We start from the raw sequence: 25,528 nt of genomic DNA, 5'->3' as shown, positions 1-25,528 counted from the left end.
TCTCCTCCTTCTTCTCCTTCAAGGATGTTGCAGGATGCTCTTCTGATCTCCTGGAGCCCCCAAACAGGTACTTCAGCTAGTTCCAGAGAGCTCTGGGTGTTTGCTAACTGCAATGTAGCAGGAGCTGTCTCTAGGAGCTCCTTACTCTGCCGCCATCTTGCTGGTTCTCTCTTATTTACTCTTAATATCCCCACATGCACTTCTTTGGTCTGCCAGCAGATAATATTCTTTGGCAGCCCTCTCAGTTCAATGCCTGGTTCAAAGTATGTTTGCTGCCAACAGATGCTGGATCAGTGTGATAGAGGTTCCAGCCTGGTGACTAAGAACCTTGTAATTCAAACTTTCTCAGCCTTCTGTGACAACCTCCTCCCTTTTCCCAGTTAGGAAATAGTTCCTCTCCCCTCTGCATCCTCAATAATGAGTCCCAATTAGTAGAGAGGGCGATTGGGAGGGTCAGATCTCTTTAGTCCTGAACTGACTGCCAAGGCAAACTGGTGGAGTCCCCCTGGCCTCGAAGGTCCCGTGGGACACAGCAGACCAAATTTGTGGGTTAAAAGCTGGGTCAGCCTAAGGCTGTGTACCTCTCTCTTCCCTTTCCTGGGGTGATAGATCCCTGGAGCCCTCTCTACCTGTAGCCAAACCAGAGGCCTTAGAATTCTAAAGTGACTTTAGACTGGGGGATGGTGCCAGCAGTAGAAGCTGCTGGTTTTAACTCAGTTTTGCTGTTGAAATTCTTTTCCTTTGTTCCTCTCTCTTCTGGGCAGTATCCAGCCTTCACGTATGTCCTAAACCCTAGAAGACTTTTTCCCAGGTTGTTTCAGCCTGTTTGCTAGCTATTTTTCTGGGAAAGAAGAGACTCCATGTCTTTCTAGTCTACCATCTTCCCAAAAGTCCCCAGTATTGTGTTTTTATTTCAAGTTTCAGTCATTCATTAATGTTATATATGAAAGCAACTGACTTTTGTATATATTTTTATGTAGACATTATGTCATCTGTGAACAAAAGGAGTTTTATTTCTTCCTTCCCAACTCATATACATTTTATTGCCTTTTCTTGTCTAATTGCATTAGCTAAGACTTCCAGTAAGAGTTTCAAATATGAGTAGTGAGCAGGGACATCCTTGTCTTGTTCCCAGTGTTAGGGTGAATCATATAATTTCTCACAATTAACTGTGATGTTTTTAAGTTGTATGTTTTTGTTGATGTTCTTTATCAAGTTGAGGAAAGTCCCCTCTATTCCTACTTTTGCTGAGAGTTTTTATTATGAATGGTGTTGAATTTTGCCAGATGCTTTTTTATCCATCTATTGATATGATATCTGATCTTCTCCTTTAGTCTATTGATATGATGAGTTGCATTAATTGATTTTTTTTTTTTAAGATTTATTTATTTTATTTAATTTCCCCCCCCCTCCCCTGGTTGTCTGTTCTTGGTGTCTATTTGCTGTGTCTTGTTTCTTTGTCCGCTTCTGTTGTCGTCAGCGGCACGGGAAGTGTGGGCGGCGCCATTCCTGGGCAGGCTGCTCTTTCTTTTCACGCTGGGCGGCTTTCCTCACGGGCGCACTCCTTGCGCGTGGGGCTCCCCCACGTGGGGGACACCCTTGCATGGCACGGCACTCCTTGCGCACATCAGCGCTGCGCATGGCCAGCTCCACACGGGTCAAGGAGGCCCGGGGTTTGAACCACGGACCTCCCATATGGTAGACGGACGCCCTAACCACTGGGCCAAAGTCCGTTTCCCAACATTAATTGATTTTTGAATGTTGTGTCAGACTTGCATATGTGGAGTAAATCCCACATGACCGTGGTTTATAATTTTTTTTGTATATTGTCAGATTCAACGTGGCAATACTTTGTTGACAATTTTTGCATCTGTGTTCTTGAGAAATGTTCATCTGTAGTTTTCCTTTCTTGTAATTTCTTGGAAAACTTGGCTTCAGTATTGGGAAGCAGTCTCTTTATTTCTGTGATCTGGAGGAGATTGTATAGAATTGATATTATTTTTCAAATACTTGATAGAACTTACCAGTAAAATCATGTGGGCTTGGTGCTTTCTTTTTGAAATGTCTTTTTTTTTTTTTAAGATTTATCCTATTTGTTTCTCTCCCCCCGACCCCAATGCTGTTGTCTGCTCTCTGTGTCCATTTGCTATGTGTTCTTCTTTGTTTGCATTCTTGTCATGCAGCACTGGGAAATAGTGTCCCTTTTTTGTTGAGTCATCTTGCTGCATCAGCTCTCTGTGTGTGCAGCGTCACTCCAGGGCGGGCTGCGCTTTCTTCATGTGGGGCAGCTCTCTGTGCAGGGTGCACTCCTTGCTCATGGGGCACCCCTTTGCAGGGAACACCCCTGTGTGGCACAGCACTCCTTGCACACAGCAGCACTGCGTGTGGGCCAGCTCACCACACGGGTCAGGAGGCCCTGGGTATAGAACCCTGGACCCTCCATATGGTAGGCAGATGCTCTATCTGTTGAGCCACAACCACTTCCCAGAAATGTCATTGATTATTGATTCAATTTCACTAGTAGATATAAGCCTATTCAAATTATCTACTTCTCCTTATATGTTTTAGTAGTTTGTGTCTTTCAAGAAATTGGGCCATTTCATCTACATTATCAAATTTTAGACAGATATTTCTTCAGAATATCCCTTCACTATCCTTTTAATATCAATGGGATCAGTAGGTATGACCCCTCTTTCATTTATTAATCATTTGTGCCTTCTCTGTCTTTTTCTTGGTTAGTCTGTATAGAAGCTTACCAATCTTAATGGTTGTGGTAGGCTGAAAAATGGTCCTCCAAAAGATATTCATGTGAAACCCCTGAAACCTGTCAATCTTCACTTAAATGTGCTGAGGGAAGGGAAGATGTGATTAAGTTAAGTATCTTCAGAGGAGGACTGTGTCCCTGATTATCCAAGTAGACCCTAAATGCAATCACGTGTATCCCTATAAGGGAGAGGCAGAGGGAGTTTTGAGAGAGACACACACACAGAAGAGTAGTCTATGTGAAGACAGAGGCAGAAATCTCTGTTGTGTGTTGGCAACCACTATGCCAATAGTTAACAGAAGCTGGAAAAGACAAGAGAATCTCCCCTAGAGCTTCTGGAGGGAGCACAGCCCTGTTGACACCTTGATTTCAGACTTCAAGCCTCCAGAAATGTGAGAGAATAAATTTCTTAATTAATAAATAATAAATACTGGGTGCAATGTACCAGAAATGTGTTGGCTTCTATAATGGGAATTTATTAGGATAAAAGCTTACAGTTCTAACATTGTTCCATAACAATGTAAGGTGTTGGTGGAGGGGTGATGTATAGGAATTCTGCACATTATACATGATTGTTTTGTAAGCTCACAACTTCTCTAATTAAAAGAAAAAAGAACAGAATTTTTAATTAAAAAGCTTACAGTTCTGAAGCACTGAAAATGTCCAAATCAAGGCATCATCAGGAGGTCCTGTCTCACCAGGCTGCAGCTGGGGTAATCAGGCATATGGCAGGGCATAATGGCAGCTGTGCCAGTCTCTGCATTTTCTAACAGGCCTATTTTCTCCCTGAACTCAACTGTCATTTCTCCCTTCTTCTCTGGGCCTTGTCTTTGGCCTCTTGGGGCCTCTTTCCATGCCTCTGTGCCCTGCTTATTCTGGTCTCCAGGACCCCTCAGCCTCTTGGGGTTTCTCTGCTATCTTTTTCTGTTTCTTAGGTTTTTATTCCTCTGCTTATAAAGGACTCCAGGAAAAGGATTAATACCTACCCTGGGCCATGTTCTACTGAAGTTTTCTAATCAAAAGGTCTCATCTACAATAGGTTTATAGGAACAGGAATGGATTAACCTAAGGACATGATCTTCTGGGGTCTACCCAACTTTAAACCGCCACAATAACTTATAGTTGTTTCTTATTTTTTTTATCTACTCTGACAGTCTCTATCTTTTAAGTGCCATATTTAGGCCACTCACATTTAGAGTGATTATTGATATAGTTATATTAATATCTATCAAGGTTGTAGTGTTTTCTATTTTGTTGCACTTATTGTTTTCCTCTTTTTATTCCTTATCTGGTTTTAATTGATCATTTTTTATGATTCTCTTTTCTCTCTTAGCATAGTACTTTTACTTCTTTTTTACAAATTTCAATGTTTGCCCTAGAGTTTTCAATATATATCTACAACTAATCCAAGTCCACCTTCAAATAAAAATTTACTGATTAATGTGTAGTACAGGTACCTTATAATAGTGGTTCCAGTTAACTCTCTCCCACCCTATATAGTATTGCTGTCATTCATTTCACTTATCCATATGTTATAATCACCCAAAACATTGTGCTATTATTTTTAACAGTGATCTATTAAATCAATTAAGAATAAGAAAAGTAAAAGATTTTATTTTACCTTCATTTATTCCTTCTCTGATGCTCTTCCTGTATTAAGTGGATCTCAGTTTCTGACCCAAATCATTTTCCTTCTCTCTGAAGAACTTCATTAAACATTTCTTACAAAGCAGGTCTCTTAGGGCAAATTTCCCTCATTTCTATTTGTCTAAGAAAGCCTTTTATTTTCCCTTCAATTTTACTTTTAAAGGATAATTTCTCTGGATATAGACTTCTGGGTGGAGTTTTTTCTTTCAGCACTTAAATATTTCACTCCACTCTCTTCTTGCTTGCATGATTTCAGAAGAGAGATCCAGTGTAATTCATATCATTTTTCTTCTGTAGATAAGGATTTTTCTCTTTTTTTTAATCTGACTTCTTTCAAGGTATTCTTTTGGTCTTTGGTTTTTCTGCAGTTTGAATACATATGGCTTGGTGTAGTTTTTTGGTATTTATCCTGCTTGGTGTTCTCTGATCTTCCTTGATCTGTGATTCCGAGTCTGCCATTTACTTTGGAAAATCTTCAATTATTATTACGTCAAATACGTTTTCTTCTTCTTCCTCTCTTTCCTTTTCTTTTGTTATTTTTGTTATTTATATATTTTATCTTTTGTAATAGTTCTTGGATATTCCATTCCATTTTTTCCATTCTTTTTTTTTTTTCTTTGCATTTTAGTTTGGGATAGTTCTGATTTCATGTCTTCAAGCACACTGATTGTTTCCTCAACCATGTTGAGTCTACAGATGAGCCCATTAGTGGCATTCTTCATTTCTGTACAGTGTTTCCTTTTTATTTTTTTCCTAGTGTTTCAGTAGTTCTGCCTATATACCCATCTATTCTTACTTGCTGTGTACATTGTCTCTTTGCACCCGTGACATATTAATCAGTTATTTTAAATTATCTAGTTCATAATTTCAAAATCTATATCATATCTAAGTCTGATCCTGATACTTGCTTGTCTCTTCAGGCTATGTTTTTTCTTGGTTTTTAGTATGCCTTGTGATTTTTTGTTATTTATGGTAATAAGAACTGAGGTGATCAGGTTTTTACTGTGAGTGTTTATGTTAATCTGTCTAGGAGTTTGGCTATATTTAAGGTTTGCTATAGCTCTAGGTGTCACAGGCTTCAATTTCCTCTAGTTTGAAAGAAAATAATAAGAAACTCATTTAAACTTGTATAAACCATAAACAATAAAATATTCCTTACAGCTCTCTCAGTTGTAATCCACTGTTATTTTACTGAATCCCTGCTGATGTGGTGGTAAGTTGTTGGGAAGGGGAAGTAAGTGTTCTATACTCTTATGATTATATTTCAGGGTTTTTATTAATGGGCCTGAGTCTCTGGGCTGTGACTTAAGAAGAGTTTCTTAGCTTTTTTTTCCCCTCCTTTTATATGAGACAGGAAGGCTAGAGGGTTCTGGAGTGTAATTGCCTTTCCCCCAGGTCAGACAAGGCTCTTCAAAGTAGTCTTCCTTGAGAGCAGTCTTTTCTTATGGAGAAAGTCTTTTCTTATGGCAGATATCAAAATGGTTACTTTTTTCCCTGGATGTGTTTCAAAATGGTTAGTTTTACATTCCTCTTGCAAGAAGCATAAGGGGATTTTTCCTCAGTCTTCAGATATTCTCTATAAGAGATATCTGGTGGGGCTTTTATTGATAAAACTCAAAAAAGTGTGGGGGTTTCTGTGAGACTGGGCCCTCAGAAGTTTTGAACTCACAGTCTAGTCTACACTCAGGTTTCAGCAATTTGTCAATAATGTATTCCTACCTCTTACTGGCTCCAGTGGCTTCTGTTCCATATAAACTGATCTCAGCTGGGATTTTCAATATTTGTGTATCTTTCCCATTTTTAGGGTGGTAATTTGTCCTTTGACTTCAGTTCTCTGATTGATCTTCAAAAAGTCATTTATTTTCAGTTTGTTTAGCCTTTTTCTTGTGAAGATGGCATTGATGTCTTCCTAGCACTTCATGTGTTGGAGCTAAAACTGGAAGCTCCTCCTGCTTTTTGCTTGTTTGTTTTTATTTGCATAATTCCTCTTCAATCAGATATTTCTCATTACCTAAATACCTAAATAAATTACCTAAATAAATTACCTAAATAAATATTTCTCAAAACCTAAATACATCATTTCATGTTTGTATTTTCTCACTTTATTCAATCAAAATATTTTTTATTCTATCCTCTTCAATTTTTCATATACCTGAAATTTTGGCAATCGTTTTTATATTTTCAATGGAATCTTTAATAAAAATGCTATCAAAGACAAGAATAGGGGCAAACTTCTATGCTTTTTCTTTAAAGGCTTTTCCTTTAGATTGAAATATATAGATATTCAGGTTCATCTGACTTCCTTAAACCCTGGCAACTACTAATCTGTTCTCCATTTGTATAATTTTGTCATTTCAAGAACGCATTCTATGGAAAGGTTACTCTTGAGATTAACTTTGTTCTCTCAGCAGTAATTCTCTGAGGATAGATCCAGAGTGGTGGATATATTGGTAATTACTGTTTTCCAAGGACTTGTTTCATTTATTCTAATTCCCTTTTTTTTTAAGTGTGCAAGGTCTTCAGTAATATCTGCTGTTTTGTTTCTAATATTGGGAATTGTGCTATCTCTTTTTTCTTTGTCAGTCTTGCTAGATGTTTGTCAATTTTCTTGCTCTCTCAAAAAAACAAGTTTTTGTTTCATTGATTTTTCTCTACCTTTTCTGTTTTCGGTTTCATTGTTTCTCCTCTTGTCTTCATTTTCTTCTTCTGCTTGCTTTGCATTTATTTTGTTCTTCTTTTCCTAAGTTCTTGAGGTAGTTCAGATTATTGATTTGATACTTTCTTTTTCTTATGTAAGCATTTAGTGCTAAAAATTTCCCTATCAGCACTGCTTTAGCTGATGACCCACAAATTTTGATGTTATATTTTCATTTTCATTCAATTCCAAGTTTTTTTTTTTAATTTCCCTTGAGACTTCCTCTTTGCACCATGCGTTATTTAGAAATGTGTTGTTTAGTTTCCAAGTGTATAGGAATTTTCCTGGTATGTTGCTGATATCTCTTTCTAGTTTTTATTCCATTGTGGACAGAGAAAGCACTCTGTGTGATTTCAGTTCTTTTAAATTGGTTGAGGTTTCTTTTATGGTCCAAAACATGCTCTATCTTAGTATATGTTATGTGGACATTTGAGAAGGGTGTACATTGTGCTTTTGGTGGGTGCAATGTTCTATAAATGTGAATTCGATCCTGTTCATTGATGTTGTTTGTTTTTCTATATCTTTGCAGGAGTAATTCTCCAACATTTTTCAGATAGTTGAGATCCAGCTATAATTGTGGATTTGCCTATTTCTCCTTTAAGTTCTCAGTTTTTGCTTCAATTTCATTTGCTGCATACACATATAAGATTGCTATGTATTTTTGATGGATTCTCTCTTTTATCCTAATATGATGTTCCTCTGTGTCTTTGTTAACTTTCTTTGCTATGAAGCCCATTTTGTCTGATACTACTATAGCAACCCCTACTTTCCTTTTATTAATGTTTGCGTGCTCTATCTTTTTCTATCATTTTGCTTTCAGTTTGCCTATTTTGTAATTTGAAATGAGTTTCTTGTAGACAACATATGGTTAGGTCAAGTTTTTAAATCCACTCTGCCAATTGCTGTCTTTTATTGGTGTATTTAGACCATTTACATTTAAGTTAGGATTTGAGTCTACCTTTTTTTTCTGTTTGTTCTCTCTTTTAGAAAATTTCTGTTTTATTTTTCCTGCCTTTCTATGGGTTATATGAACATATGTTAGAATTCCGTTTTTTTTTTTGTAGTGTTTTTTAGTGTATCTCTTTGTATACCCTTTTTAGTCATTGCTGTAGGCATTAAATTACATATAACATCGCAGTTTACTAAGATCCTTGTTTTGCCAGTTACAGTTAGTTATAGAACTTAGCTCCTTTACATCCCTTTACCTTTCTCATTTGTAATTCCTCTACATACATTTTGAACCACATCAGACAATATTATAACTTTTGCTCGCCATCAAACATTATTTTTAAAAATCATGAGGAGAAGGAATGCCTATTGTATTTCTTCATATTTCTGCTTACCATATTCTTTATTACTGACATTCCAAGTTTCCTTCTTTTATATTTGCTTTCTATTTAAAGAACTTCCCTTAGCCATTCTTTGAAGGTAGATATGCTCATGAGAAATTCCATTCATTTATCTTTACCTGGAATATCTTGATTTTCCCTTCATTTTTAAAGCATGTTTTTACTGGGCATGCAATTCTGGGTTGACAGTTCCTTTCTTTCAGTCCTTGAAAAATATTGGGCCACTTTCTTCTAGACTTGTGGGAAGTTTTTTGTTGGTTTTTTTTAAAAAATTTATTTTATTTATTTATCCCCCCACCTTGTTGTTTGTGCTTGCTTTCTGCTCTCTGTGTCCACTCACTGTGTACTTGTCTTCTCTTCATGCTCATCTTCTCTTTAGAAGGCACAGCAAACCGAACCCAGGACCTCCCATGTGGTAGGTAGGTAGCTCAGTCACTTGAGCCACATCCACTTCCCCTGGACTTGTAGTTTTCAGTGAGAAATCCACTGTCCTTATAATTGTTTTTTCTTTATAGGTATCATGTCATATTTCTCTGGCTGCTTTCAAGATCTCATCTTTGTTTTTAGTTTTCAGAGTTTTAGTTACAATGCATCCTGGCATGGATTTCTTTGGGTTTTCCCTTTTTGGGGTTAGCTCATCTTCTCGATCTTTCCACATTTGGAAAGTTTTCTGCCATTTTTTCTTCTAGTACTTGTTAATCCTCACCCTGTTTTTCTTCTAACCCCGGGACCCTGATGACAAAAATATTATACCTTTTGGTATAGTTCCATACGTTCCTAAGGCTCTGGTTTTTTTGTTTTTGTTTTTTTTTTCAGTCTTAATTTCTCTTTTACAGTTGGGGCAATTTCTTTTGTTCTGTCTGCCAGTTCACCATTTCTTTCTTCTTTTAGTGTAATTTTGCTCTCAAACCTACACATTGGGAATTTTTATTTCAGTGTTATGTTTTTCAGTTAAAGTTTCCATTTCTTTCTTCTTTATACCATACCTTCTTTTTCTCCTTCTTCCTGGAAGTCAACATTTGCCTTCTGTTAAATTTACAGGCAAGTTTTTAATTTTATTTCCAGTTTTGGCTGGTATTCCATTGAATTTATGTTGTATTACATTGTATTTATGTGTTATATGATAATATTTCATATTGACTTTGTTGCCTATATTCTGTGCAGTGCTATGTAAATGTGAGTGAGTTTGTGAGTACAACATCCTACACCTCTCCTTCCATGATGACCAGATTCATGAAGCATGTAATACATTCTTGGACCAACAGGAACTAACTCTCCAAGAATTTTTGAGTACTGTAAAACATTTAATAATTAGATATAAAAAATGAATCCCTAGAATTAGTTATGCATAGATTACTGTTTCTTTTCTAGTAAATGAATTCAACAAATATTTAGATACATTCAGCACTAACTGACTTCCATTACATTAAAAAAATTAATTTCCTTTCTGAAATAACTTTAACAAGTTATTTCATAAAATGGAATGAACTGAGATTACAGAGACCACAGATCATTGGAATCACTTGATTGACCTATAAATTAATTCTCCTCAACCACACTCTTAATCATACTGAATGTATTTTCTTTTATCTGGAGACATTCAGAATTATGGCCTACTGTACTGGAGAATAAACTGATTTCCTCAAAAATAGGGAAAGAAGTCAACTATTATTTGTTTGAAAGGAAGTAAAAGTAGAACACTGTCTTCTCAGGAAATGTGTACCTAGGAAGAAGTAGCACATACTTCTGCCTTTCATACTTGATCTGGTTTTTTTAAATTTTTATTCAGTCAAACAAGCTAAGCCTGCCCTTTTTTTCACAACTTAAGAATGTTATCAGTAAGTGAATAAAGGTTGAGAAAACTAGTTTACCTCTCCTAAATCATGAAAAACTTGTTGAAACAGGCAGTAGATATTCATCAAAATATTTATCAGATATTTTAGTATTGTGTAAGATTTTATAGTTAGTTAGATATAAATTATTTCTTTAAAACTATAAATGAATGAATGCCTCTTCTTTGCCAGATATTGTGCTAGATGTTTTTTATATATGGATCACCTCTTTAATTCTCATAGCAACTCAATGATATTTCTGTTTTAGAGTTGAGGAATTTTTGACTGGTGGTGGGTAGGGGTGAGTATTTTTCCCAAAGGACCCAGAGTAAATAGAAAACCAGAAATTTGAATCTATCTTCTGAAGTTCAAATCTAGCACCTTTCATCTATACCAGGATTGGCACCCTTGACATAATGAACTGGATCATTCTTTGTTGTGGGTGGCTAGCCTCTCCACTGTAGTATGTTTAACAGCATCCCTAGCCTCTACCCACTAGATGCCAGTAGACCCAACTACCCAGTTGTGACAACCAAAAATGTCTCTAGAGATGGCAAAATGTCCCCTGGTTGGCAAAAATCACCCCCAATTAAGAACCACTTATATGTACTATGGTATCTAACCTCTAAAATGATTAATCTAAAAACACTTATCCAACCAAAATAGCAAATATGAAGCATACTGTGGACTAAGAAATTATCATCAGTATAGCATAAGCAGAAGAATGTCAATATGTTGTAGAATGATGAGTAAAGTAATCTCCTATAAGGAATAAATAAGAAGATGACAAGAGAAGAAGCCAGGTAAATCAATACTTAGTATAAATGGAAAAATACTAATTACAAGAATAAGTAAAATATATGTATGACATTATAATTGAAAGGGAGTTCAACAACTGAGTAAGCAGATAAGCAGAAGAGAACAGAAATATCTGCAGGCAAGTCATATTAGTGAGACATATATCTGAGACTACCAAAATATTTTAAGCTAAAGCAGGAACCAGGAAAACTATCAGGACATCAGAACAGAAAATACTGAAATTAAGAAACACAACAGGGAAGCGGACTTGGCCCAGTGGTTAGGGCATCTGCCTACCACTCGGGAGGTCCGCAGTTCAAACCCCGGGCCTCCTTGACCCGTGTGGAACTGGTCCACAAGCAGTGCTGATGCGGGCAAGGAGTGCCATGCCACACAGGGGTGTCCCCACATAGGGGAGCCCCACACGCAAGGAGTGCACCCCATAAGGAGAGCCAGCCAGCATGAAAGAAAGTGCAGCCTGCCCAGGAATGGCGCCACACACATGGAGAACTGACACAACAAGATGATGCAACAAAAAGAAACACAGATTCCCGTGCCGCTGACAACAGAAGCGGACAAAGAAGAACACACAACAAATAGACACAGCGAACAGACAACTGGGGGGGAAAGGGAGAGGGAAAAAAAAAAACACAACAGAAAGGAAATTTGTTGTATGCTACTTACTGGAATAATGCCCACTGAAGTGTGTTGTCCACCTTGGCCTTTCTTTGGAATCAGTGAGATGAACAGAGTAGGGGATACCGTTGTCTCATTTGACGTGAGTTATGATTATGATAATATGAAATATTGCCAAGTAAAAGTATTAATAAAATCTTACTTTCTATACTTAGAAAAATTGAATTCATTAAGAATTACATAATTTTTAAATTGGAAAGCAGAGTTAACTCAATCTTTATTATGGTATTACCTCATGGCTATGCCACTTTAGCTGGTGAACAGAAAACAGTTACCATCCTTTGTTAATATTGTGTGATCCACAGTTTGTTACATCCTTTGGAACTTCTGAGTGTGATTTATTGACTTTTTTGGTGTTATTTTATCATTTATTCTTCCTATAATTTAAAATATTTCCTACAAATGTCATTTACATGTTAACTTGTAATGTTACTGCCATGCTAAAAACCATATCTGAAAATAAATAACTTTGGAACAAAGGTTAAATATGATACAACTCTCTGAAGAAAGCTATACAGTTTTGCCCTCTTGTTAATTTACAAAAGAATACTCTGAAATATTAGAGAGAATTCTGAAGTTTAAAAAAAGCAGAAATGTGTTTCTGTGGTTACAGACTTATATTTACTTGGAATTTATCCTTCCCATTTCACCTTCATTTCAATAGGAAATTTTCCCTAGAATTATGAACATTATATTTATGCAACTTCTTAAGGAATGTTTTCTTCCCATTTAATTAAACTGTCCTATATAAATGGAGTATTTGGAATGTTGGAATTGGGGAAGTAAAGGTACATCATCACAGGATGGGACTGAAAAAATGGAAATTATCATAACTTCTAAGAAGGATGAAAGTGAAGTCTATCAGACAAATATATAATGAGGGGGACTTTCAAATTTCAATTAAGATATAAGAGGTTTCTCCAAGGAAGTGGTATTTATTCTGAGACCTAATGTATGAATAGGAGTTAAGCAAGTAGAAGTGTGGAAGGAATGATGTTCCATACAAAGACCTTAAGCAGGGAAAAGCTTTAAGTACTTCAAAAGCTGAATGTGTGACTAAAAAGTGAGGAGACAGAGCCCAGATGATGCAGGGCTTTATAGACCAGGGCAAGTATAAAGGAGTGTTCCAGCACAGGGACTCTGGAGAAGGACTAAATGGCACAAATTCTGACTCTTTTGGGTGTGCAAAGGTGATTAAATTATTACTTAGTTTGTTTCTTCAGCAGTAAAAAAGGAATATTAATAGGACTTCTTATACAGGTTGATGTGAGGTTTCGTGAGTTAATATATGTAATTTGTGGTTACGTTTAGAGATTTATTGAGTATAATGAGATTCTGTTGTAAGATTTTGAGTAGCATTATCTAATTTATGCTTTAAAATGGTCACTCTACTACTGCTTCTGTTTGAAAAATCCTTCATGGGTATTAGCTGAATACAAAATATATGTTCATTTTCCTGTATGTCATTTAAAATGTAATTAGCAATTAAAACATAAGTAATAAAAATGAAAAAGCAGAGCAGGTGTAGCTCAGTGGTTGAGTGCCTGCTTTGCTGTGCAAGGCCCCAGGTTCAATCCCCAGTCCCTCCTATTTAAAAAATTAAAATAAGTAATGTTTTATATCTCAAAAATAAGAGACTTGCCTTTTTTAAGGTTTTTGTGTCTTATTTTGCGTATTTTAAATTTCTATTTTGCTTGGCTCTTTAAACTAGATAAAGAGGGTAGCCTAAAGGAAATTGGACTTTAGAACAAGAGAGATGCAGAAAGTATGAGAGGACTTGGAAGGAGCTGGAAAATGGGTGAGATGAGGCTTTAGGTATATGGACTGGGAGGAAAAACTGAGAAGAAATTAAAGGGTTAGATAAATTGAAGACTTTACAAATATGGCACTATACACCATTCTTATTTTATATATAGTAACTGTTTTGGTTTCTGTAGGCTGCTTTTAAGCAAATACCATGAAATGGTTTGGCTTCAACAATAAGTGTCTTTTAGCTCAAAGTTTTGAGGCTAATAGGAAGTCCAAATCAAGGCATCATCACGGTGATGCTTTCTCCCCAAAGACTAGCATTCTGGGGCTAGCTGCTGGCAATCCTTGGCTCCTCTGTCTCATGGCAAGGCACTTGGTGGCATCTCCTGGTCTCTCCCTTCTCTGGATTTCTTTGATTTCAGCTTTTTACTTCCTGTGGCTTTCTCTCTGCCTGAATTTCACTTATAAAGGACTTATAAAGGACTCCAGTAATAGGATTAAGGATCGTTTTGATTGAGGTGTGGGCCAACACCTTCTTAACTGAAGTAACCTTCTCAAAAGGTCCTACTTACAATGGGTCCACACTCACAAGAATGGATTAAATTTAAGAACATGTTTTCCTAGGATGCATACAGCTTCAAACCACCACAGTGATCAGGTGACCAAAGTTAGGAACAGTCTCTTTTTAGGGACTAATTTGAATCCTGAAGTGGAATGCTGTTTCTCATGTCCCTCTTATTTCTATATGCCACTTTCTCCAAAGTGAACACATTTTAAGACTTTTAGATAACTTAAAAATTTATAATTACTTTACTTTTAGCAGTTGTAAATAAAGCATCAGAGTCTATGTATTTGTCTACTACTAAAGTTCCCTGACTTGCTTTTTTTGCACCTTTATTACTTTCTTTATTCACATTATCAACCTGTAGTATATAGTTACACTATTTTACTTCAAACCTCCAATAGACATATCCTTTGTATGCATATACTGAAATGACTTTATTTAATAAAAAAAAAAAAGGAACATCTCCTGTGTGGATTTTATATTTCCCTTATTAAATATTTATATTTTCAAAATGTCTTTATTTAATTGAGTGAAGTGCTTGGTGCCATTTCAGAATAACCTCAGGTGGTAGGTGTAATGACATATCAAAGATTTGACCTTTAGCATTTTAGGATTCTATTTGTCTGAATTTTATTCTGCATTCATTTAGTCTTAATTTGTATGCTCTTCCTCTGTATGATTTAATGAGTGGATGTATTTACCATAAGAATAATTAACAAAAAGAAAATATATCTGAATACATATCATTTCTATGCAGTTTTATAGATAGTGATATTAACTTCATTTATATCTCAACTGTGACAAGTAGAAAATGCTGTGTATAGGGCTGATCTGTATTTGCACAAACCTCATTCATTCTCATTAAGTGCTTAGCATGATAACCCCTGAACCTTCTAAACTGATGCCTATTTTCTTCTCACTCTTTGCAGTCATCCTTTTATATTCTTTTATTTATCCAGAGATACTTTATTTTCCAATTCCTAGCTATTCCTTTTAAATAAAATTGGTATAATATTTACACTGATATAACTCAATTAACATCCTACAGCATCTTTTTGTTAGCTTCTATGATCATAGCTAGTCACTCGTCTGGGTAGCTTTCAGCCTAGAAGCAAAGAAATAGAATAATTATCAATTATAATATTGTGAATTTTTAAATGTTTTCATTCACTGATTTAAATATTTAAAAATATATTTGAAAGGGTATTTATTTATTGAATTGATTTTTAGTAAAATGAAGATTTTCGTTAATTAGATGATTGATCAATCAGCCAAATACATATTATTTTTGCCTTTTCTCAGTTTACACAAATCTTTATCCCAAGAAGAAAATCTGAAGGATCAATTTAACCATACTCTTAATGTCTATGAAGAAGCTTTGAAAAACAGAGAGAACATTGTTTCCATCACTCAACAGCAAAATGAGGAACTGGCTACACAACTGCAGCAAGCTCTGACAGAGCGAGCAAACATGGAATTACAACTTCAGCATGCCATAGACGCCTCTCAAATAGCCAATGAAAAAGTTCATAAGTAAGTAAAATGAGTTTGTATTATTTCAAAAACCTGAAACAAAACAAAACCAAAAAATAGCTTTCTTTTGGCACCCAAATAATGTATTATTTATTATTCATACTGCTGATAGTTTAAGACAATAGATTGAACCAAATGAACTTTTTCTTAGATTGCTTCTCATATCTATTCTCAGCTTCAAAAAGACATTATCTTGAGAATCTTGTTACTATTTAAGAGAATCCATTTTGTTTAATGACTGATCTTCATCAGTTCTCCAAGGCCATACTATTTAATTTCACTGTTCATAATTATATTTACTTTGAATGGGCTTTGCGTTTTTATTAAAGTGTAAATAAGTCTGCATAAGTCAGTCCTTATGACAGCTAGCAGAATGTTAACAAATAACTTACCAGGCAAAGATGTCACTTGTTAATTTATGGGACTTGAACATTTTTATAGAATTTTCTTTGGCAGCTTTAGTATACTAGAACTTGTCATTTTAACTGAACCTTTCTTTTTCTGTTGTTAACAGCAGTACATCATTCATGTACCTTAAATTTCCTTAAATTTAATCACCTTAAATTTCCAAAATATACCTTTTTCCTTTTTTCCCCCAGTTTTATAGTATGAAGTAATTCTAAATTCACAATTTCTTCTCAGGACTTCTTATTTGAAAATAAATCATCCCAACTATTGCCCCAACATCCCTGAATTTATATTTTGATTAATAGCCCATGATCAGATAAATCTATCATAAAGATCATTTTTAAATAGTTTACAAATTATATATATTAAGGTTTACTAACAGTGTATTAAACCTTGTTTTATGTAAATATGTGTTTTTGTAGGTTTAAACGTTAGGTTTATATTTCTTGAACAACTATATACCATTATTCTTTTTTTTTTAATTATCTTTTTTTAAAAGTTAAAAGATCACACAAAATCCAGTTTTTCTTAAAGTACATTAACATTCTAAGAACATCATGATAAATAGTTGGAGCTCATTTCATTATAGGTGGCAATCAGTTTTTTTTTACCATCAGTGTCTGATTTAGCTCTCTTTGCTCAAAAGTCTACAAAGAAATATAAATTTCAAAGTCTTCTTTACATGGAATCCTTTCTATACATGACTAAAAGTATATGTTCACTAAAAGTGGTTTTGAGATATCAACTAGATTTCCAAAAATTTTTGAAATGTCAACTTTTTTTTATCCCATCCCATCAGTTATCATTATCAATTTGTAAAAGAAAGAACTTTTTACACAAGAAGTAGGAATAATAACATCATTTTAGATAATGTTTTAAACTGAATATGTTTAATCTTATCGACAACTCCCTCTGCCATCCTGATTTGCACATTTAACTACAGACTGTAACTTTTTAATGAACTGGCACCAATCCATAGAATAGAATTTAAGCACAACTATGTTATTTTACAAGAATTAAATGTTAAATCTCTTCTAGTTTCCAACAATAACATGTAGATCAAATATTATCAGGCACTCTTTTTTTTTTTTAAATTCAACCCACTCTTAGTTTAGTTTCTCAGTTGCTAAAACATATACCACACAATGGATTGTTAACAACAGATATTTATTGGCTTCTGATTTCACAGGTTAGAAGGCTTACTTCCTCCAAGGGTTGGTATTTTCTGGCTGTCCGGCCATCTTTAAGGTTCCTTGGCTTTTCCATTACATGGCAAAACAATGGCGTCTTTTCCTTTTTCTTACTGGTTCCGTTGACTTCCAGCTTCTGGCTGTTCCCGGTGGCTTCTCTCTGTGTTTCACTTTCATTCTGCTTATAAAGGATTCCACTAATCTGGATTAAAGAAGATCTTATTTACAGTGGGTCCATAAACACAGGACCAGAGGGTGAGATGTGAATATACCTTTTGTGGGGAATATGCTCCAATCCCCAACAACTGTATTTTATTTTCAATTATCCTCAATTAGGCATAGTATATCTCCATTGCAGTTAATATCGACATCAGCTTATTTTATTGAATTTAATAGGAAAACCTTCCTGAAAGTCAAATTGTTAGATGGCATTAAGGGTCTGCATGTAATCTCAAATTACCGTTATTAGCAAATATTTTTGAAAGTCCTCTGTAAATATGTCAGTATCCCAAGAAATATTTAAAATTTTAACTCAAAAAGTCAATTCTGCCTTTATAGCCAATTTTCTTGAAGGGCTGATGTATAATCATAATCTCTAATTTCTCAGTTCCCATTTACTCCCCTATTTACCTCATATACGATGACTGGCTCTTACATTGTAGTTATTATTCTTAAGAGTACCAGTAATTTCCTAATTTCTAAATTCGGTTGCCCATTTTTATTAAGTTAATATATGTCACAGTAAAAAATAAAGATGCTCATATGTCTTCAGCTATATAGGATAGTGATTAAAATCACAACTGGATTCAGAATGATTCAGTATGTGAACTTGGTCATTTTATTTTAACACACTGTATTAATGTTTCCTTATATGTAAAATGTGGATCCACCTTATAATGTTGTGAGAATTAGCTATAATGCTTTCAGAACAATGCATCCCACATAGTTCGTCCTTCTCTTGTCATATCATTCCACACTTCACTACCACATTCCTCAGAAGTGTTTTGCTTCTTCAACATTAAATGCATTTATATATCTTGATCCCTCTGCTTGAAGCCTTTTGTCCCTTTCCACCATGGAAAAGTGGACATGGTGGCTGATGGGTATGGGGAAAGGCAGGAAGAGATGAGAGGTGGAGGCGTCTTTGGGACATGGAGCTGCCCTGGATGGTGCTTCAGAGGCAATCACCGGACATTGTATATCCTCACAGGGCCCACTGGATGGAATGGGGGAGAGTATGGGCCTTGATGTGGACCATTGACTATGAGGTGCAGAGGTGCCCAAAGATGTACTTACCAAATCCAATGGATGTGTCATGATGATGGGAGGGAGTGTTGCTGGGGGGGGGAGAGGTGGGGTGGGGGGGTGGGGTTGAATGGGACCTCACATATATATTTTTAATGTAATATTATTACAAAGTCAATAAAATAAAAAAATTTAAAAAAAGAAAAATAAAATAAAAACAAAATAAAACAAAAACAAACAAACAAAAAAAAAAGAAACGTATTCTCCAATGTTTAGTGCAACATAGAGAATAGAAAACATGGCTTTATAGTCAGACAGATCTGTTTGAATCCCTGATTTCCTATTTATTGCCTGTGAGACTTTAGCCAAATTATTTGACCCCTCCAAACAACAGTTCCTCAGATAAAAAATTAAGACAATCATGCCTGCTTTACAGGCAGTGTTATAAAGAATAAATTGGATAGCATATAAAATTTCTAGTAAAATGTCGGGTACTTTATTATAAGCGTTCTATAAATTACATTCATATCATCATAATATCAGAATAGCAAGACCATCCCAATTGCCTCTTCTGTATAAAGTTTTCCCCAACTTCCTAGAAAGTAAAATCACATAGTCCTTTGTGTTGTCATGGTATTTTGTTACAAAATTTATTATTAGAAACTTTTCAGTCAGCTGTGTTCTCATTTAGTTGGCCTTTATAGCCTACTGCCATAACACAAAGATGTCGATTGTGTTATATTATAATTTATGTATTTATTGTTTTTCATACTAGAGTGTGTGAGATCCTTGAGAGTTAAGAACCTCGTCTTAGTCTCTTTTGCATTCCTAACAATTTATATGATATATTGTGTACCTATTAACGCTCTTTTTTTTTTTGTATTTATTTTTTTAATATTACATTCAAAAAATATGAGGTCCCCATATACCCCCTACCCCCCTCATCCACTCCTCCCCCCATAACAACAATCTCCTCCATCATCATCAGACATTCATTGCATTTGGTGAATACATCTCTGAGCACTGCTGCACCTCATGATCAGTGGTCCACATCACAGCCCACACTCTCCCACATTCCATCCAGTGGGCCATGGGAGGACATACAATGTCCGGTAACTGTCCCTGCAGCACCACCCAGGACAACTCCAAGTCCCAAAAATGCCCCTACATCTCATCTCTTCCTCCCATTCCCTACCCTTAGCAGCCACAATGGCCACTTTCTCCACACCAAAGCCACATTTTCTTCGATTACTGATCACAGTAGTTCATGAATAGATTATCAGTAAATCCACTCTAATCCATACTCTATTCCTCCTTCCTGTGGACCTTGGAATGGTTGTATCCACTCCACATCTATGTCAAGAGGGGCCTTAGATTCCACATGAAAGCTGGATGCAATTTTGAAACCCTCTCTTCTCTTGGATTCCCTGGCACTGTTTTCCTGCTTTCTGCTGCTTCTAATATTTCTCTCACTGTTCCTACTTCATTTCTTTCTGGGAATCTACATCTCATAGCCACCATTAAATATTGGTTTCTCCAACTTATTCTTTATCTTTTACTTCTACATACTTCACAGGAACTGCCTTTCTATTTCCATAAGCTTCATCTACTATTAGCCAAATAAATTCCAAATCTTTATCTTAACCTGTCTCCCAAGATCTAGTACCATGTTTCCAAAACTGTATTCTCCACTACTATAAAAATAAACTCCTCCCCATTCTGCTGTATCGGTTAATGGACTTCAGCAGCTTCAGCATTGTCCTTGTTCCCTCATTCTTTCTTGTTTTTCTTATGCAGTGTGCTGCCAATCCCTGTTTCGTCTACTGCTTATATATCTTCTGATTCCTTCAAACCCATCTTCACTTGTTAATTCAGGCCCCCATCATCCCTCATTCAGACTATTAGAATAATCATAAAATTAGTCTACCTGCCTCTAGCTCTCTGAAGATCGTCTTCCTCACTGCCACCATAGTTAATTTTTCTTAAACATAAATCGTATCATCTTATTTTGCTATTTAAAATCTTTTAGAGGCCCTTCAACTCCTATGAGATAAAGTTAAAAAAGAAACAACACAAAACACATAACATGATATATGAGACCTATTCCTGGCATTCTCCCATAGTTTTAGTATTTCCTACCATGACCTCTATCACAGCATCTTTGTTCATATGGTTTCTTCTTCTTAGAGCACATTCCTCCCTTTTAGTGCCTCACCAAATCTTTGTTTTCCTTAAAGTCTAGTTCAAACTTTCTGTCTTAACTGGCTTCTTTCAACTAATTGTTCATTTTCTCATTTTTTATTTCCTTCCAACTCAGTGCCCAAAGATTACCTCTTTCATAGAAAAGTATAACCTTTATTGCTAGTCCTGCCCATGTGTCCTCACTGGCACTACCATTCCTGTACCTTTCCTAGGAACTGGGATCACTTACTTTATACTCACCAGATTTTTTAAATCTTTTTGACAATTTTATTGACACATAATTCATATACCAAACAATTCACTCATTTCAAGTGCCCAGTTCAGTGGTTGTTAGCATAGCCACAGATACATGCATCCATCATCCATTAATTTTAGATTATTTTTATTACCTCAAAAAACATGCCCATATCATTTAGCTGTTTCCCTCCTATTTCCCAATCCTGTCCCTAGCCCTAAGCAACCATAATCTACTCTCTGTCTCTATATATTTCCCTATTCTAGACATTTCATATGAATGGAATGATAATATGTGTTCTTTTGTAATTGGCTTCTTTCACCTAGCACAGTGGGTTTTTTGGTTGGTTTGTTTTTTCTCTCCCCCTACCCCGCCCCCCCCCACCCTGCTGTTTTGCTCTTTGTCCATTTGCTGTGTGATCTTCTCTGTCTGTTTCTTTTTGTCTTCTCGTTTAACATAGAATTTTTAAGGCTCATCCATGTATAGCATGCAATAGTATTCCATTCTTTTTTATGACTAAATAATGATCCATCATATGGATATATCATATTTTGTTTATCCATTGTCAATTGATGGACACTTTGATTATTTCCACCTTTGACAATTATGGCTAATGCTGCTATAAACATTCATGTATATCTCTTTTTATAGACAAATGTTTTTGTTTCTCTTGGGTGTATACCTAGGAGTAGAATTGTTGGGTCTTATGGTAGCTGTGTTTATTACCTGAGGACCTACTAGATTATTTTCCAAAGCAGCTGTACCATTTTACATATCCGCCAGTAGCGTCTGAGAGTTCTGATTTCTCAACTACATCACCAGCACTTGTTATTATGTGACTTTTTGATACTAACCATCCTAGTGGGTGTGAATTGGTATCACATTATAGTTTCAATTTGCATTTTTCTGATGCCTTGTGAGGTAAGGGTACAACTTCATTCTGTTGCATGTGGTTATCCATTTGTCCAGCACCGTTTGTTTAACTTTTCTTTCCAGTCTGGGTGTCTTTTATTTCTTTTTCTTGCCTAATTGGCCTGACAGTAACCTCCAGTACAATGCTTAATAGAAGACTCAAGAACTACTTGTGGCCTTGTTTCTCATGTATTGCTCCTGATCTTAGGGGAAAAGCATCCAGTCTTTCATCATTAAATATGATGTTAGGTGTAGTCTTTTTGTAGATTCCCTTTATAAGATTAAAAAATTTCCCTTCTGTTCCTAGTTTGTTGAGTGTTTTAGTATGAATTTTTTGTCACATGCTTTTTCTGCACATTGAGATGATCGAAGGTCTACTTCCTGTGGCCTAGAGCAAAAGTTTTCCCAAAGTATTTTAAAAATACATCCAACTATCACTGTATGTTGTCAGAATGTTTTGAAATTACTACAGATTACTGGATATACTAGATAAAAGCTTTTCTTGGGGAAAAAGTCAGTTACTACCTACAGTGATTCCTTATTAACTATAATTAGTAAATGCTTTTAGTAAAGACTTATAATTAGTAAATTCTCCCTGACTTAAATCCCTACTATTGGTCTATCTCAGTGGAAATGTAAAACAATTGACCATCATTCTTCATGAAATAACAATTCATATGTAATGATAATTGATGTTACCATTTCACTTCTAACCTTTGCTTCATCCTAAGTAATTCCAATAGTATTAATCTTTTCTTATAGGTCCTATCTTATTACACAAAAATAATTTTTACATTGAAATTTTGTCACATATCATCTTTATTATGGGCCAGATTTATGTAGATATGATTCACATCCCCTCATAAACTGTAACTATGTAGTGAATAGATCAGACAGATAAATGTCAGAAAATATTGTAAACTTTTAAACATATTTTCAAGAAAAATGTATCAACTGTTTCCATTTTTACTTCTTGCCATACTTTAAAAAAGATCAGCTTACTCAAAATTTATATGGTCCTGGTAATGTAGAATTTTTAGAGCATAATCCAATTATCAATGATCAATATAAATTCTTTCCACTGGTAGATTTTAAAGTAGTAAATGGCTTTTCGCTATTTAGGGCATCCTACATTTATGAGTGGTATTGACAGAAAAAATAAAATGAAATCACATAAAGCTACCAAAATCTTTCCTACCTCTTAGCCAAATATTGATTTCTATGAAGTTGTTGAGGTTACAAAGAAATTGTGAATTCTTAGCCTGGTCTTCCTGCTTAACTACTGTCTATAGTTCTCTTCGTGGTGTCTGGGGAGTCACCATAGTGTCACACAAGGGTTCTTAGCGTAAAGCAAACATACTTTCCACAAACTCAGCTGCTTAATCTGTTTGCAGGTTGAATTATAAAATGGGTAGATGACTCTGATGCTGGGAAGAGGAACAGACCATTTGTACAGTTTCTTGATTAAAAGGGGGAAAAAACCTGCTACTGTCTTTTTTTTCAAAGTCTACTATTTTCATCAAAAGATTTCACTCAACTTTTTAGTTTCATTGCAAGCTCTAGAATCTTATTTTAACCATAATGAGAAGTGATTGTACCAAAACTAAGTAGCATACTATGAAAACATCATTTTTTAAAAATAATTACATTGTCTTTCATTAAAATTATTCTGCTTCTTGCCAACTTTCCCTGTGATTTTTTTCTATAGATTCTTGTTTGGACTACAAGTACCAAAGCAACATGAGACATATCTGAATACTTTATAAATACTTGCTGATTTAAACTGATGAACACCTTTTCATTAATTCAATTTAGACATCATTTAATAAAGCTGGCCTTCATCTATTAGTACTATTAATAAATAGGAGGACATTTAACTTTTCTGGAAATTGTTCTTCAAAATACTTTTTGTGTTTGAACTTTAGAAGCCCTGTGAAATATAATATATGCCTCAGCAAATAATAGGTCAAATTGTTAATTTCTTCATAATAGTTAATTTCCCATGATAGTTTACCTTCGAATGGCTTCCCAAGTCAGCTTTGGAAGGACCTTCTAAATTTAGATGTAATTAGATTTAGCTTTATTGTTATTTGTATTTAGAATATGGTCAGTTGACTCCTAAGCAGTCATCAGATATGCAGCATTTGACATGATTAATGCTTATTCTTGGACACATGATAAACTTCTGGGTTTTTGAATCATAAAACATGTTTTTAAATTATTTAAATACATTTTTAACTTAAGAAATACAAGACTTGTTATACTCTGTCAAAGATATATATTTTATATTATCAATTCCTATATATATTTGTATAATGGATCACCTTTTTCATACATTGAGTGTATAAAGTAGATGTCTTTAGAGCTGTTTTTTTCATACATAGAGAAACCTCCCATGTTTGGCAAGCATATAATTATATTCATTTATATAGAAAAGCTAAAGAAATTGGGCTTACAACTTAAAATTTAAGAAATATCCCACTTTAACATAAAGAAGAAACATAGCTTCAATTGTCTAGCTCACTCCTTGCTTCTTGAGAAGATTATTGTAGGTTTTTTAGGATTGGAATTTAACCCAGAATTTGAGAAATTTCAACGGAACAGAAAGTAAGAATCTAGGCAAAAGAAGAAAAGGAGTTCTCTAACCCTACAAATCTGTACTTTCTCTGTGAACACCCCGGTAATAATTAACCTTATAGATTGAATAATGAAAGCATGAAAGTAGGCACTGAAAAATTGCAGAAACCAAAATTGCAACTTTTGGCTTCTTATAGTTGAGTTACTTCTTAGTTACAGAAGTTGTCTTTCAATAAATGATCTAGTTTTTGGCTAGTATACATTTCTACATCCTAGGATAGATAAAACATATTTCAAATGAGCACAATAGAGAGGCAAGAAAAATGAAGAATTAAAATGAAAGAGATCCATACTGTCTTGGTTTAGGACTAACTAAAATGCAGGGGATCCTATTATTTCTCAATAATCCCAGAGGTACAGTGATTAAGTCAGAGACAGAGTTTCTATCATTTTAAGGAAATAATAGAATCCACTTATGATGATAATGTATATTTTAACTAGAACATGACAGGCAAAGAAAAACAAAACAAAAAACAGGAGTTCTTATACCTCAAAGACATAAAAGTGATTTTCCATATATATTTATATATGAAATGTAATTTCTTTGGAGTGGCTGTATGAGCTAACAATTATCCTCTTCCTCGATTCTGTTCTTAGTTCCAATCATAGGCCTTCTTACTATTATTCTTACTATTCTTCTATTTGTTTTATATAGCGCCTGGGTAAAATAGGAGAACTCATCCATTTTATCTAAGAATCACTTAAGAAATTGTGAAAATAAGATATATAAAGTAATGTGAACTCCTTAGGGGAAAATAACAATATTAATTGTTAGTTTACTTTAGAATTTTTATAGTAGTGAACAGAATAAAGTAGCTATTGTAGAAATCAGATTTTTAGAAGTTTTCATCATTCCTGCTTGTATGTTACTCTACTGTGTTATATCTGATAATGCACTCAGAACTTCTCCCTTTTGCTCAATCTATCCTTAAACACATAGGTTGGATCTACCAGTTAGTATAGAAAATGTCTACATTTTTATTTAAACCAGGATCTTGTTTTATTTTAATAAATTTTCAGTATCCTTGTCTAAAGTCTGATGTATACTGTTACACAATTAAATTGTTCAGA

The 25,528-nt window shown here is 34.9% G+C and overlaps 1 protein-coding gene across 12 annotated transcripts in view; it reads left to right on the top strand.

Annotated features, from left to right (window-relative positions):
• Window positions 1-25,528, top strand: part of MIPOL1 (mirror-image polydactyly 1) — a 377,520-nt gene that overhangs the window by 312,471 nt on the left and 39,521 nt on the right. For 10 of the 12 annotated variants that reach the window (XM_004465789.4, XM_071213965.1, XM_012528017.3 and 7 more), the window contains one exon: window positions 15,398-15,628. The exons of the other annotated variants lie outside the window; for them this stretch is intronic. In XM_004465789.4, coding sequence (XP_004465846.1) covers window positions 15,398-15,628 — 231 coding nt within the window. The remainder of the gene's footprint in view (window positions 1-15,397; window positions 15,629-25,528) is intronic. 12 annotated transcript variants of the gene reach the window in all.

The sequence above is a fragment of the Dasypus novemcinctus genome, chromosome 3 (assembly GCF_030445035.2).
Source record: "Dasypus novemcinctus isolate mDasNov1 chromosome 3, mDasNov1.1.hap2, whole genome shotgun sequence".
Taxonomy (NCBI): Eukaryota; Metazoa; Chordata; class Mammalia; order Cingulata; family Dasypodidae; genus Dasypus; species Dasypus novemcinctus.
Note: the sequence above shows the minus strand (reverse complement) of the source record. Positions and strands in the feature narration are given on the sequence as shown.